The sequence below is a fragment of the Neomonachus schauinslandi genome, chromosome 4 (assembly GCF_002201575.2).
Source record: "Neomonachus schauinslandi chromosome 4, ASM220157v2, whole genome shotgun sequence".
NCBI lineage: Eukaryota > Metazoa > Chordata > Mammalia > Carnivora > Phocidae > Neomonachus > Neomonachus schauinslandi.
In genome coordinates, this window is record NC_058406.1 from 118,219,540 (window position 1) to 118,235,024 (window position 15,485).

At 44.0% G+C, this 15,485-nt stretch overlaps 1 protein-coding gene across 3 annotated transcripts in view; it reads left to right on the plus strand.

The window, feature by feature from the left end:
• The window catches only part of CHD7 (chromodomain helicase DNA binding protein 7), a 126,762-nt gene that overhangs the window by 40,458 nt on the left and 70,819 nt on the right, over nt 1–15,485 (plus strand). For 2 of the 3 annotated variants that reach the window (XM_021688597.2, XM_021688598.2), the window contains exon 2: nt 1,433–1,863. In XM_021688597.2, the coding sequence (XP_021544272.1) occupies nt 1,433–1,863 (431 nt within the window). The remainder of the gene's footprint in view (nt 1–1,432; nt 1,864–15,485) is intronic. The other variant, XM_044914634.1, reaches the window with a different exon arrangement.

Consider the following 15,485-nt stretch of genomic DNA (forward strand, 5'->3'; position numbering starts at 1 on the left):
TTTCCTTTCTGAAAGATGGGGGCAGATCACCACAGTTTTGTTGTGAGAGTCAGGTGAGCTAACTCCTGAAAGCACCCAGCTCAGTACATGGCATGGAACAGATGCTTAGTTAGTTGTACTGGAATCTAATTTATGGTACCTTGCTGATGGTAAGCCATAGCTTCTGGGTTACTCTCGAGTCCTCTGCAGACCTGGACCTGGGCTCTCCTGCCTCCCCCCCATTTTGGAGGTGGTGTGGTCAGGAGGGTGGGCCTGTAACTCCTTGCGCACAGTACTGCATCCTCGAATGTCAGCGTCCATACCCAGCTCCTAATTAGGGCTGGTGTGGAGATTGAACAGTGTCAGGGGTGTAAGGTGCTTAGCATGTGCCTGGCACATAGTAAGATTGTTGGGTAAACACTAGCAGCCATTCTTGTTGCTGTTTCTGTTAGACTTACTGTTAAGTGTCTGGAGTAGCAGATGAAAAAGGCAAAGAAGAAAAAAAAAACAACAACAAACCCAACCCTGAGTGACATTTGCAGATATAACATTTTGAAGTATTTCATTGAAATACAAAGGTTCATTCAATGTCATAATTTATAGTGGAGATGATACTCTACCCCTGTCCTGGTTTGCAGCAGATTCTGATCTCGGCTGACCAGTCAGCATCCCATCCTAATTGTTGGTATTCTCTACTGTATTAAGCCCATCTCTGGATGTACTCCTTGTGAATGTCAAAAATCTCCTGCAGGGCTTACCAGCTCAACTATTTGGATTTTCTGTTCCTCAGTGAAATGTGAAAATGTAAAACTTTAGTAACTTAACACAAACACTCTCTGCATTTCATATTAGTAAAAGAAATTTAATGAATCCGAAGTCACTAAGTTTGGATATGTGCTTTTCATATGGCATTTTCATGTCATTTAAATCAGAAATGGCCTGCACTGTGTAAGATTTGTGCGTGATACTTGGATTTCAAGCTTTCACAGTACCTGAATTGTGCAGTACTCAGTACACTTGTTCTTGTTAAAAGTGGCTTAATTATATATCTTTAATTTGAGTTCTCATTCCTGCATGGGGAAAAGAATTCCATTTAAATTTGTTCTTTGGGTTTAGCTTCTGCTGCTGTTTTGTCATTCACCAAGTCCCACACATGTAGGGGCTGCTACGGAGTTGGACAGTGTCTTCAGCTGAATGAGAATTATTTTTCTTCCTGAACTGAAATTTTTACTGTATTGCTAAGTTACCCCCCCCCCCTTTTTTTTTACTGTTTATGTAAAAGCTTTCTTGTTTTTTGGATGAGAGAAAATGATAGATTTTTACAACTGTATAGTTGGTAAAATATTTGCTACTTTGAATGTAAAGTTTCAGAAGCATCAGCTACTAACTTTCAGTTCCTTTCTTCAATACAAAGAATGATAAACTAATTTCAATTCCCATTTGTGTCTCTTAGCATTCTCCATCGGAGCCCTTTCTAGAGAAACCAGTGCCGGATATGACTCAGGTTAGCGGGCCGAATGCCCAGCTAATGAAGAGTGATGAGTACCTGCCGTCCGGAGATCAGCAGCCACAGCAGAAGAAGAAGAAGAAGAAAAACAACCACATTGTTGCAGAGGATCCCAGTAAAAGTTTTGGTAAAGATGACTTCCCTGGTGGGGTTGATAACCAAGAACTAAATAGGAACTCACTAGATGGGTCCCAAGAAGAGAAAAAGAAAAAGAAAAGGCCGAAGGTAAAAAAAGATCCGAAGGAACCGAAAGAACCCAAGGAGAAAAAAGAGCCCAAGGAACCCAAGACCCCGAAAGCCCCTAAGATTCCCAAAGAGCCAAAGGAAAAGAAAGCAAAAACTGCCACGCCAAAACCCAAATCCAGCAAAAAGTCAAGGTAGGCTGTGGGCAGAAACAACCACCAGCAAACACAGTGTAGAAATGAGCAGGGCAGTGAGGGCCCTTGAGAGGGGGTGGGGCCCCGGGATGGGGGAGGGGCAACACTTTGATTTTTGCCATCGGGTTCCTTTCTCTGATACCCAAACTAAAAAGTTAAGAGTTTTATACATTCTGAAGTTTAGGACTCAATTACCATGAACCGTTTATTTGGATGGTACATTTTAGACTTCACTGGGTAAAAATTCTTTGTTATTTTAAAACATTTGCTTGTATTTTTAGAACCAAATTACCAGCTTAATTATTTGTAAGCCTAGACCAGCAACCTCATTTTCAATGACAATGCAAAACAGGGAAAGAAGGATTACAGAAGCAAGATAGGTCACTATATTTCACTAAGCGTTTCAGCCCTGTTTCCCAGAAGTCGAAACAGGAGAATTAATTCTCTCCACTTGGCAGAGTAAGCCTTCTAGGGGCAGGGTTGAAATGCTAGTGGGCAACGTGGGAGAAATCAAATAGCAGTTATCCATTAGGTATGTATGCAAGAATAGCATGCGCTCTAGCTTCTAGGAAATACCCTCCTCTACTCCATACTTCCCTCTGTACTTCCCCTACCAACTCTGACCCCCCAGAAGGCATATTTACTCAGTGAGAAAAGCTGAGAGGAGAAGACATTGAAGACTAATTTTTTTCATTTGTACTGAACATTTCTTACAACCGTTCTGAACCAATTCCAAACATCTGAATCTATTTTTCAGAATATGGCTCATGTTAGAAAATATAGTTTCCAGATGGAAATATGGTCAGACTTGGTTAATCTGAACCTGTTTGCCAACTTCATTAGAAAACACAGTCCCCCCCCCCCGACCCCCACGTGCATATGTATACACACACGTGTGCACACATGCACCCTCAGGTCTGCGACGGACATACTTGATGAGAACTTTCTGAGCTCGCTGGCCTGTAAACCTTTGACTTGTAGGTTTTCCTGTGTGCGCATGCACGGATGCAGAGCTGAGATGATTTCTGTGACTACAGAGATGTCCCAGCAAAGGAAAAGAGCAAAGTTGGATTTTCAACTTCTGCTAAAAATATCTATACAAGCCCAAATACGTTATTCTGTAGTGTTTTGAGACTTTGTATCATAGTCATTTAAACATTTTTGTTGTCGGTATTTTTTATGGTGCCGAGATAACGGAATTCTATTCAATAATTCAATCTTACAGGTAACTTAATATTGGCATTTACTTAGGAACCTTCTTTGATGCCTCAGTATATGGTTTCTTAATTGAAAACCATTATTTTTTTTCCCATATGAACACTCTTCTAAACCCACAATCCATTATAAATTTTGTTTTCATTTACTTAAGAAATATTTCATTAAGTACTTATTCTTTGTAGGTACTGTGTTGAGTGTTAGGATGTGGTGAGCAAGGAGGATATTGTTAGAATTTCAGTCTGACTTATCAGGGTTTTTTTAGAAATATAATTGCCTAAAAGCTAAGTGTTGTGCTTTTGATAGGAGGAAACATGTGCTTATTTTCCCAAGGAGAAATTGCAGCAAAATTTTAAAAGAGTGTATTATTATGATTTTAAAACTTGAAATGTAAGAGCCTGTGTTCTAAAGAAGCTTCCTAGAACTCAGAAAATATATCACCAACACTAGCTTTAGCCTCAACGTCTGTCGTTACTTTGTATCTTTAATTTTTTTTTTTTTTAAGATTTTTATTTATTTATTTGACAGAGAGAGACACAGTGAGAGAAGGAACACAAGCAGGGAGAGTGGGAGAGGGAGAAGCAGGCTACCCGCCGAGCAGGGAGCCCGATGCGGGGCTCGATCCCAGGACCCTGGGATCATGACCTGAGCTGAAGGCAGACGCTTAACGACTGAGCCACCCAGGCGCCCCTGTATCTTTAATTTTTTGAATCTAGCACCTAATGATAAACATTGGTTAAAAAAAGAAAAGACTAACTGTGTCTTGATGTTGTCACAAATTTCCAAGTATATTACCTTCAGGTTCTGAGTCTATATTGACCTAGTCCTGTCTTTAAAAACATACTTTTAGCTTACCCTTATCTCTTGTGGGATACTTTAGGGCAGATATTAAAATGCTGTATTTAACAGTGAAACTTGTTAAAATTTTCCCAACAACTGTAAACAAGTGTTGGGAACTTGGGGCATCAGATCCAGTCAATTCTGGGTACCGGTGCTGCCATGGTCCAGAGAGGGGGGCCCTGTCTTTACCCACGAGAGAAAATTCCAGTGCATGCTCTCAGCTGCTCATCCTCAAGTTTGCATTGTCTGTGCAGAGTAAATTCTTGGCATTGCTGAATCCGAGTAGTGGCCTTGCATTAGAGTCACATTTTTTTTTTTTTAAGATTTTATTTATTTATTTGAGAGAGAGAGAGACTGAGAGAGAGAGCACATGAGAGGGGGGAGGGTCGGGAGGGTCAGAGGGAGAAGCAGACTCCCTGCCGAGCAGGGAGCCGGATGCGGGACTCTATCCAGGGCCTCCAGGATCATGACCTGAGCCGAAGGCAGTCGCTTAACCAACTGAGCCACCCAGGCGCCCATAGAGTCACATGTTTTTGATAGGAGAGAGGGCATGTGATTATTTTCTCCCAAGAGGAGTGTTAGGTACCTGACCCCCTCTCTGTTGCTTTAGACTAATAGTTTCAGTGGATGCCTCCGTGAGGTGATAGTTGCTAATCCCCAAGTGGTGTGCAGGTAATTGAATGGAACATTTCTGGTGAGCATGGGGATGTGCATGCAGAGCGGGGGCTGACATAACGGGGCCCAGAAACCTGGGCCACGCCGAGGGGTGCTGGGAGTTTTTGGAGTACCTCTCTTGGCCCTGGTGACTTGACCGCTTGTCGGGCCACCTGCTGAGTCATGACAGAGTGTGGTGAAGACATTCCTGGGGAGCTTTCCTGTCGTTGATGGTCAGATGGGAGTAGCTGTCCAAGAAAATGGTAATTGAATAGAGATTTTCAGTAAATTAACAAACCAACCCACTATTTTGTTGAGCCACAGTTTCTACTGGCCAGATGAATTGAATGTGTCAAGTTGTGGTCTTGTGTTCTGCTGAATCTAGGAAGGAAATCGCATCCCTGAAGCACAGATAAGTAGAATGCATACAACTACATGTAAATTCTGAATAGCATAGCAGAATAATTATGTAAATTGAATATGCAGTGATGAAGGTAATAGGGGGTTTGGGTTATGTTAGCACTGGCGTTGAATTGCCAGAGCAGTTTGCTTTTAAGCACTGGAATACAGCAGTGGCAATTTTGTTTTGCAAAATGTTATGTGATACCAGTTATTTCCATCCTTGAATAAGTTAACTTGATGAATTTGTTTATACAGAAAATAATTTTCCTACAGAGGGCTGAAATAGAAGGGAATAAACAGAAGTGAAATGAAAAATTTAGTGCAGAACTGCTCACATCTTTCCTGTTCAGCCCCGCATGCCAGGTCGTTGGTGACGCCCCGCAAACGAATGCGCTGCCCCCTGAGTGGGCGGTGACGGAAGTGGCCCCTGTTGGCCTGCCCGGCCCTGCGTTACGTCTGTGGTGGGCGGAGGGCTCGTTTTGCATCATTCACACACGCTCAGTACTAAAGGACATTTAAAAAGGGTGGCTGTCATCAGGGGGCTGATTGTGTACGCCTTTAGGATGTCCGGACGTCTCACCACCTGCCATTCTGCTGCATTCCCCAAAGTGGCTGAGGCTTGAATCTGTGGCCATTCCCCAAGAACTGGCCCTTTGGGCAACCAAAATATAATGGTATTGTCTTGCCTGTGCAGGAGAACTCAAAGAATCTGCCCAGAAGCTGTGACATAGAATGGGAGGGAAACAGAAAAAGGTATTCAGCCTTTCAGGAAAAGACATTTAAAATCTTAAAAATGAGAAAAATGGGCCACATTCCACTTTTCTATTAGAAATGTATCTTTCTTCTTTCCCTTTTATGTTAAATATGTATTTTTCTACCCATTTTTTCCTAGTGCTCTCCCCAGGTGTCCTTATAGCCTTCAAATATTGGCAGTAAATACTGAAAATAAAAGCTAAGACATTGTGGGCTGGAGGGGATGCCATTTTGCATATGGAAGGATTCAAGGAGCTGAAATAGGAGGATTTGCATTCTTCTCTTCAATGCATTTTCTGTTGTGTATGCATGGGCCTTGTGAAATGAGAAAGAATTTGGAGGAAGCGCTTCCTTTGAATGACTCTTGAAGGATTTAGTGGTCCATTTAGCTATATAAAGATTCTTTGAATGGACATAAAGAAGGGAACTTGGCCAAAGACTGTGACTTGACTAGCGAAGCGCCAGTTAAATGGAGCCGTGGAGATTTGCTTCTGGTGCAGCTTCCTTGCTGTCTTCCACCTCCAACATTAAAGTTAGTAGGAGACTAAAATGCTATTTCTCAGTGAAGAGTGATGAAATATTTTATTTAAAAATGGACAGTAAACATACTGCTCTTGTTTTTTAAAAACACAAAGTACCAAAAACACGTAAGGCATATTTTTTTGCAAACCACACTGTCATTATCATTAATATTTATGTGGCAACTTTCTTCTGAGGAACTTTGCTTTTCAGATTTTTTTTTCCCTCAGTTATGATCTAAGAAAGTAGCAGCATTTTACCTGAGGAATATTTTTATTCAGCCAACGAGCCCAACGGTGGTATATTTTGGTAACCTAATACATAGTTTATATAGTGTGCTCTTATACATGTACAATTTCTCAGCAGAGATGAGACACAAAAACAAACCATCAAACTAGTTTTACTTAATAAGTACAGAAAACCTGGAGAGTCAGATACCTCTCCATCAGGTATGTAGCTGGTAAGTTAAACCCACAGCTTTTCTTCTGTTTTCTTGTTCCTTCTTTTACATCCTGTGATTTAGTTTTGACTCATGGCATTGGGTAATTGGAGATTTTGCATTAAGTATTTTGGACAGTATGCCTGCAGAGAAGGCTGCAGATTTTTTTAACGAATAGTCACAAGACGGACTTCTGAGCCCTTTCGGTGTTGGAGAGGAACAGGGAGAGAAAGTGCCTGTGGGCGGGCGTTGTGCATCTCCTCCTGCTGGCCTGCCGTGCCAGGTTTCTGGTTCATTAAATCCAAGCTCTAGGTCAGGGATGGGACCAGGTAGGTGCTGCCTGCCCTGGTGGTCTGAACGGTTATCTTCTCTTTGAAAGGGGGCCATTGGGTCTTTTTGTTGTTGTTAAGATTCATTCATTGGAGAGTGAGAGCATGCCAACGGGGAGGGGCAGAGGGAGAGGGAGAGGATCTTAAGCAGACTCCCCGCTGAGCAGGGAGCCCCCATCTCAGGACTCCATCCCAGGACCCCCAGATCGTGACCTGAGCCAAGATCAAGAGTCAGATGCCTAACCGACTGAGCCACCCAGGCGCCCCACCATTGGGTCTTTTTAACCCCAAATCCTTTTTTCCTTCAGGATGACCATCTCAAAGTCTTTGTGTTGCCAGTGACAGGCCGCATTACCACCCTTCCTTTATCCACGTTGTCTTCAGTCAGCTGAATGAGCAGCGATGGAGTAGCCGTCAGCCACTTTTTAGTACAGACTGTGCTAGCTTTAGCAACATGTGGTTTGGTTCATAGTCCTTGGGAGAAGAGAATGCCCAATGCTACTGACCCTTAAAAAGTAGGTTCTGCTAACTCCTGCTCTGCGCTCGAGGCGGGAACAGGCCACACTGGGCCCTGCTAAAGTTTGTTTCTGCCTGTCCAGGGAGCTGCAGTGGTCTTGAAAGTGGTGGCCTGCAGCCACTTTGGTGTCTGTTGGAGAGAGTGGCATAGACCCCGCCTCCAGCTCTCACTGCACCCTGCACACGGACGGTGGGGGGGGAGGGGGCTGTGGGTGGCAGTGGGATGTTAAAGGGGGGTCATTCTGGAGACACGTTCCTTTGAAGGCTTTTGTAAGTGGAATTTTAGGGCAGAACACATGTTGCCATTGTAGAGGTGGTGGTGATAGAATTGGAAGATAAAGAGGGGCGCCTGGGTGGCTCAGTCGTTAAGCGTCTGCCTTCGGCTCAGGTCATGGTCCCAGGGTCCTGGGATCGAGCCCCGCATCGGGCTCCCTGATCCGCGGGAGGCCTGCTTCTCTCTCTCCCACTCCCCTTGCTTGTGTTCCCTCTCTCACTGTGTCTTCTCTCTGTCAAATAAATAAAATCTTAAAAAAAAAAAAAAAAAGGAAGATAAAGAGCAGAAGGAGTCCTAGGCTGATTTTTTTAAATGATTATTAAAAATGTCTATATATGAAAATGTTTTTGAAAAGTAGGAAAATAAATACAAATGCAAAATTTGTCACGTGATATACAAAGATCTTTCTGCTGGTTGTCTTCTGCCCAGGTAAGGGCCCCTTCAAGTCCGGGTGCTGTGCAAAGCCACCCTGAGAGCGTCATTGGCCATCTGAAACACCAGCCCTCCCTGCAGCTTCTCAGACAAGTCTGTGTGGCCTAGCTTTAAAATGTTAACTAGGGGGGCGCCTGCGGGGCTCAGTCGGTGAAGCAGCTGCCTTAGGCTCAGGTCATGGTCTCAGGGTCCTGGGATCGAGCCCTGCATCAGTCTCCCTGCTCAGTGGGGAATCTGCTTCTCCCTCTTCCTCTGCCTCCCTCCCCCTCTTCAAATACATTTTTAAAAAATTTTTAAAAATGTTAACTAGGGAAATAGCGTGAATTAAGAAAAAAGACACCATTCTTCTTTATTTTGATATTTGAGAGACAACACCCTTGAACTTCCATTAGAATACTAATTGTATATGTAGCCCTGATATCTGTATGAACAGTATAATGTCATGGTCCTTTGGCTTCTCCTGTTAGAGTGGGTGGTAATATTTTCTCCTTGTGGGTTTTACCATTCGCTCTGCCTAATTCTCTACCTACCTCTAGCATCTGATTAAAATGTGGATGAGCAGCATGTCTCGTTTGTTGTATTGGCCATGCTGGCAGATCCGAGAAGATCATTATGAATCTCTGGAGTGGGGTTCTAACTGCCAAAGTTAGCGCAGTGTCCCCCTTCGGGGGTAATGGGAATGCTGTGCCTAAAAATAAGAGTGGCATCTGAGAATTGGGCACAAGCAGCCACATCTCTGCCCTACTGTTTGGCACTTGGGAGAACATGCTATAGGAAAAGGGTGTACTTTTTGCATTCGTTTTGTAATGTCTGATTTATTCTTTTTTTTTTTTTAAGATTTTATTTATTCATTTGAGACACAGAGATACAGAGAGAGAGAGCAGGGAGAGAGGCAGAGGGAAAGGAAGAAGCAGGCTCCCTGCTGAGCCAGGAGCCTGATGCGGGGCTCCATCCCAGGACCCTGGGGTCATGACCTGAGCCAAAGGCAGACGCTTCACCATCTGAGCCACCCGGGCGCCCCTGGTTTATTCAGTTCTTTATGTTGCAGTGCCAGGTGGTGCCATATAGCCAGAGTGGCCAGTGTTCATGTTGAGCTTCTGTGATGAGATAACATATTAGCTAACTAGAGTTCTTTTCCATGTTACTGGCAGATCTTAATTCAATCCATAAAACTCAGTAACCCTTAGATTTTCAATGGTAATTCTTGACTGCATGATGAGTCTCCCCCACCCCGAATATATTTAATATATTAAAAATGGATTTGGCTCGTTCAAGAGGTTTTCTATTCTACATTCCCTCCCTCCCTCCCTCCTTCCTTCCTTCCTTCCTCCCTCCCTTCCTCCCCTCCTTTCCTTCCTTCCTTCCTCCTCCTTTAAATAAAGGGCGGCAACCCTGTAGCTGTCCTCAGGACAGGGTTCTGATGTTACTGGAAGGCTACCCAGAGATGGCCCAGGTAACAGAAGACATTCACTAGGACAGGTCCCTGAGGCCTGAAGGGCACGCCAAAAGGCCAGGCGAGCACTGGACTCTTAGGGAGATCTCTATGAGGAGGTTAGATCCCTTCAAGCCAGGTCCAGGACTCAGAGGAGGGCCCTGGAACCAGACGGGTGTGGCTCCCGTCTTAGCAGTGCCACTTCCCAGGCTGAGTGTGTCGCCTGTCTGACCCTCAGTTTCTTCATCCTTGGAAAGTTTGATTGTAAAATGTAAAGGCGAGGCATGTTGAGTTGAAATATACTCTATATTTTCTAACTTTCTTTGTTCTTTCCTAAAAATTTAGCATAGTAAATGTACTTAAGGAGTACCTGATGCTAGAAGAGCTATTTAAGGTAACAATTTAGATTAAATTAAATGTCTTAGAGGTGTTCCATCCAGTAACTTTCAGAGAACTTAAAAAAAAAAGCCTATTAATTTGTCATTGAAATCCTATGTTTGTTGTTCAGAAATAAAATAGAGTCCCCTCCCCTTCTCTCTTTCTCTTCTCAACTCTTCTTTCCCTTTTTCAGGCAGAAGAGTCAGGTGAAGAATTTATGGGTGGAGTTGAGGAGCTGGGGTGGCAAGGCATCCGCTTGGCCGGTGGCTCAGCACCTGCAGGCTGACTGGCCGGGGGCCCGAGGGTGGGGGTGGGGGCCAGGTCAAGGCCCTTGCTCCCATCCCACCCGGATGCTGTCTGCCCCAGGTCGTCCTGCGGAGCATGTCTGGCGTTGCGGCAGTCTCCTGAGTGCTCCCGGGCCTTGGCCTTCACCTTCACCTCGGCGGCTCTGACCGCCTTCGTGGGAAGGAGTTGGTGGGCCTTATGTTTACTGTCTGCGGTGCAGTTTGTCTCTTTCATCATTAGCTTTTTCTGTTTGTTCTGCGTTTTATTCCATTCTAGTTTAGCCATTGCATAAATTTTAGTCTAAGGACTTTATTTTAAAATTTTTATTTTGTTTTGTTGGGTTAATTTTACTTGATGATGTATCACATTTTATGTTGCCTTAAGTGACACTTTGAGCTCTTAGTACTTTATATTGTCTCTCTTTTCTTTTGCTTCTTTCTCTTTTAAGTTTCTTTTTCATGGTTTAAAAACTTAGAGGAAAATCCTATACTCAAGTTGAGAGGCTTGATGCTTTTCTTTCCACCACCATTGGGCCCTTGACCCTCACAGCTTATTACAGTTTTCATTATGGCAGCCTGGATCTTTTAGAATTGCAATACACCACAAACGTCCTGTGCCAGGAATGTCTCTCTCACTTCCATCCATTAATTTTGATTCTTTATTAAAAAACCTTTTGAGCATATAAAATACAAGGCTATCTTTCAATACCTTTTACTCTTCTTCTAAAAGATGATAGTATGACATTTTGGCTTGAGTCCCTGCACACAAATCTGATTAATGTTCATGACCTAAGCCTCAAGGTTGATTTTCCCCAGTATGAGGAGAATCTTCACTAGCTTATCCCATCTGAAGTGTCTGTCTGATTGAGGACTCCCTCCCATTGTCCAGACCTTCAGTAACCATATTCTCATCACATGTGGTTCATTTTCAAACTGCTTTTCTTCTTTTGAGGACTTAGATCCTTAGGCTGATGCTAATCCTTTAACTGCATTCTGTTTTGCAGTAAGTCAGGGCAGCTATCTGGATTTATAGTAAGTTCTGGCCCTTGGCTTGTTAAAAACCTTGTACTCATTCTCACCAAAAAGAATTAGTTATCTCTGTGCTGTGTCTTAGGTGGAATGAGTTCATGCCACCCCATTTTAAGTCCTGCCATGTAACCCTTCATTGTAGACCCTTACAGTCAAAAGCTGACTACGAACCCTTCCGTAAAGGGTATGGAATGTCCTCAGCACGTCCCTCCATATGACATGTATTCTCTGAAGACAAAGTTTGGGTTCTCAGAGTTCTCATCAAGATGGCCTGTGCTTTGACCACACTGGGGGCAACTATAGCACTTTAGAGCCTGGTCTAGCAGTGGTGACCGAAGTGTCACTAAGCTATGGACCCTGAGCGTGTCCAGCTGCCCACCTGTGTGACCCTGCTCTCACGATAAAATGTGAAATGGAAATCGAGCTGGTGAAGGGACAGCGGCCCTTCAAACTGCTAGCACCATCCCCAGAAAAATGTGCTGCTTCCAAGGTTGTAAGGGCTTGTCTCGCTTCAGGAGTTGATACAGAAGGTGGTTCTGTATCTCGGTCACACCAGCAATGATGGGAGATAAGGCTGAGGAAATGAAAGAACTTGAGGAGGAGGGAGGGGAAGTATAGCAATGTACTGGTTTTGAAAACTTGCTAAGTCTCCTATTTCATTAGCATGTTAGTCCTATTTTACTGAGCTTCATAGGTCTTTCATCATAAAGATAGAATCTCTGTGGGGTTTTCTTAAATGAGTTAATGAGAAAAGCACTTTAGAGTAGCGCCTGGCACATCATAAGGGCTGTATATGTGTGTGTTGTCATCGTCGCTGTTACTTGGGCTCTTTAGTTAAATCGATCTGTTAAAATTGATAAGGATCATACCTGACCAGGCACCAGGAAAACAAAGATAAATAAGACCTACTTCTTCCTCTTTTCTGAGCTTCAGAGATGGTTGGAGAAAGACATAGACTCACACACACACTCAGGTACACACACAGCTTTGGTTTGGGTTCATTGCGGGAGTGCAACCCCCATATTGTGTGTATTTTAAATATCCCTTGTGTGGGGTCCACCAGGTGACATGTAGGTGGAGTGATCCAGAAAAGGCTTCTCCAAATGAGTGATGGCAGTAGATGGAGCGGGGAGGGAAATGGAGGTGGAAGAGATAGGTGGACCCGCTAGGGAGTAGTTCTGCGTGTCTGCAGCATAAAGGGTGGGTGGAGGGTTTGGGGTGTGAGGAAAGTAGACAAATACTGTTGCCAGTTGCAAAAGTTGCAGAAGGCCTTATATGCCAATGCAGACTCTCAGGCATTATTGCACATGGGAATGGACTTCAAGCCGAATGGTGCTGTCAGCTTTTTACACTTCAGCTGGTCACCATGGTGACTTGTGCAGGGTGGGTTGGGTTGGTTTGGGTTTGGGTTTTGGTGGCAGCGCCATATCCCTGAACTAGGAAACGTGGGAGGCAGAGCAGGTTCAGGAGAGGAGGGGGGCAGACATGATTTCTCCAGGGCAGAGGCCATTTAGGGCCGCAGTGAGAAAGCGTTCCCCACACGGCCCCGGTCTTCCTTGTGGTCCTCGCCAGCAGGTCACCGCGCGGGGGCCAGCATCACCCACTCCCATGAGCAGCCATCACGGCAGCTGTTGGAGCTTCTGTGTCTGTGCCGGGCTGCTCGGCAGCCTCATTCTCAACATTGGAGTGTCAGCTTAAGGGAGGTTTCTTATTAGTAACATTCTCTTACCCCCAACGGGAAGAGCTGCCCTGTTTGTGCCTTCCAGCTTTCCAAGTTGTAATTTGGGAGAGGACTGTTTGTATAGCTGTGTTTTGGCTCTGACATTAGAAGAGACTAGCTTTGAACCAGAGAGGTTTAAATCATGCCGATGGAGGTGGATTTTCCCCAGCAGCCTCACAGTGGGTCACCCTGCCTGTGGGTCCCGAGGGTGACGAGGCGGCGGGGGGACGGAGGGGGGTTGTGACGGCTGAGGTGGGAGATGACACCTGCCTGGACTAGCGCGGTGGTCCTGGGCTTGGAGAGGAGTGGCCTTTGGGATTGTGGGCTGGTTTGTTCTTCCAGCTTGTGTCGGGGACTGTGGATAAAGGACCTTCCTTCTGCTCGTGTTGCTTAGAGGAAATGATCTGTGGTGAAGTGGGGTTCTGAGTCTGCGGTTGATTCAGCCCGAGCGGGTCTGAGCCACGCCAGAGGATTTGTTCCCAGCTGTTTGTCTTCCAGATGTGCGTCCATACTGGCCGTTTGTGTCAGACACTGCCAAAGCCTTCATCCACTATCTCACTTAAACCTCCTAACGAATCTTGGAGGAAGATAGAATTACTAACCTCATTTTACAGATGAGGAAATGGAGTGGCTTGTCCAGGGTCCCAGACAGACAAGGTTCTACGTGACAGAGTCGGAACTTGAACTAAGGTGTGTCTGACCCACATCAGTGCTCTAACCCACCATTCTGTATTACACCTCATTGGTTAAAAATTCTGACTTTGGTGCTTTTTGGGGGGCAAAGCAGTTTTCATATAACACTTAGTTGAATAGCCAAACGAGCTTGTTGCAAAACAGTAGCAAAGGCAATTTAATAATTAAAGTAACTTCGTCTTGTCCTTGATTGCATCATGTCTTCGGGCGGACACCGAGGATCTTGTACCTTTTTTGACTTCTTGGCGTGTTTTTGATTTGTATATTGGTGTCATGAGAAGATGTCAGCATGGAAATGCTTGGCTGTCTCTGAGAGGCGCTAACAGTGCAAGGTCTAATGAGTTCAGAAATCTTTCAGGAATCAGATCTGGGAGGAGTGCTTCCCTTGGCCACAGGCTTTTCCCCCCTAAACATTTGGAGAGGTCTTGTCTGACTTTTAGCAGCCTTGGAGGTTCTACGTAGTTCATTCATGGGAAGGGCAGATGGAAAATCATTAGCACTTCTCTCCTTCAGCAAATTGATATCTCATCAAACCTGGGCTCTGGTGGCTTTAAGACAGTAAGCCTTTTTACTCCTATAGGATAGTTCACACAGGGTGCAGAACCCCACTAAATTAAATTGTGTACTTAGCTCCGGTGCAGAGGGGTCACCGTGAAAAGCACCGGCTGCCGACTTACTTTACCTGGCAGTGGTTCAACTCTGTGACAGGCCTACCTCTGATTTAAACAAATTTGAGAAATATGTAAAGTTTTGGAAGCAGTTTTGCACTGATTTGATAAAAGAAACCACAAAACACTGCAGCGCAGGTGTTGAGAATGTTTGAAAGCTGATTGAGGGAAGCAGATGGCTTTAGTCAGTGGCATCCAGCCAAAAGAGCAGGTGCTGGTCATGTGACCGCTGGTTACCAGGGTAATCTGATTGCTCTTGGCGTGCAGATGAAAGGAAAGGGGCCCAGCGTTCAGCTGTAGTATTGTATAATTTGTGGCAGTTAGAGCGGAAATAAATGCTGGAAATGGAGCCTCATAGTAGGGGAGACTTCTGTCCATGTGTAGCGTAAACACTAGGACAGTTGGATGAGGAACTGTTGTATGGATTTTTTTTTTTAATTTAAAAAATATTATTCTTTCCGTGGATCTTTTGGGGACTTGAAGTTTTTAGGACACTGCCTTTTAAAAAATTTTAAATAAAAAGAGCTCTTTAAACCTAACTGCCGTTTGCTATAATCTTGAATTCTTGTAAGTTACTTCCTTATGTGGCTATTTACTATGCTAAAATGTTCACAAAATAAAAACAAGCTCTGAGTATTTAGAAATAACTAGTTTGGGATTACCAAATATTTTTTTTACTCATGACAAAAATACATTTTAGGTGGGTGATGGATACTTTATTATACTAACATGCTTTCGAAATATTTTGCATGACGTGTGCTTTATTGAAATAAAAGCATAGAGATGTCTTGGTGTCTTTTGTAGTAGCTGAGGCTGAAAAAAATGCTGTTTAATGCATTCTGTCAGCATACTTTTCTGGAATTTATAAACTTCAATAAATAAACTTTTTAAAGGTGTTTGAAATACATCTTTTTTTTCCAAATTTGTTAGAATTTAGGCTTTCTAGAAATAGTAAATATAATTAGGTGAATTTAAATGTTGGATAATGTGATAATGTTAGAAAACCTTGGGGCTGGTTTGGAAATTGGAATGGAAGGTAGCATTA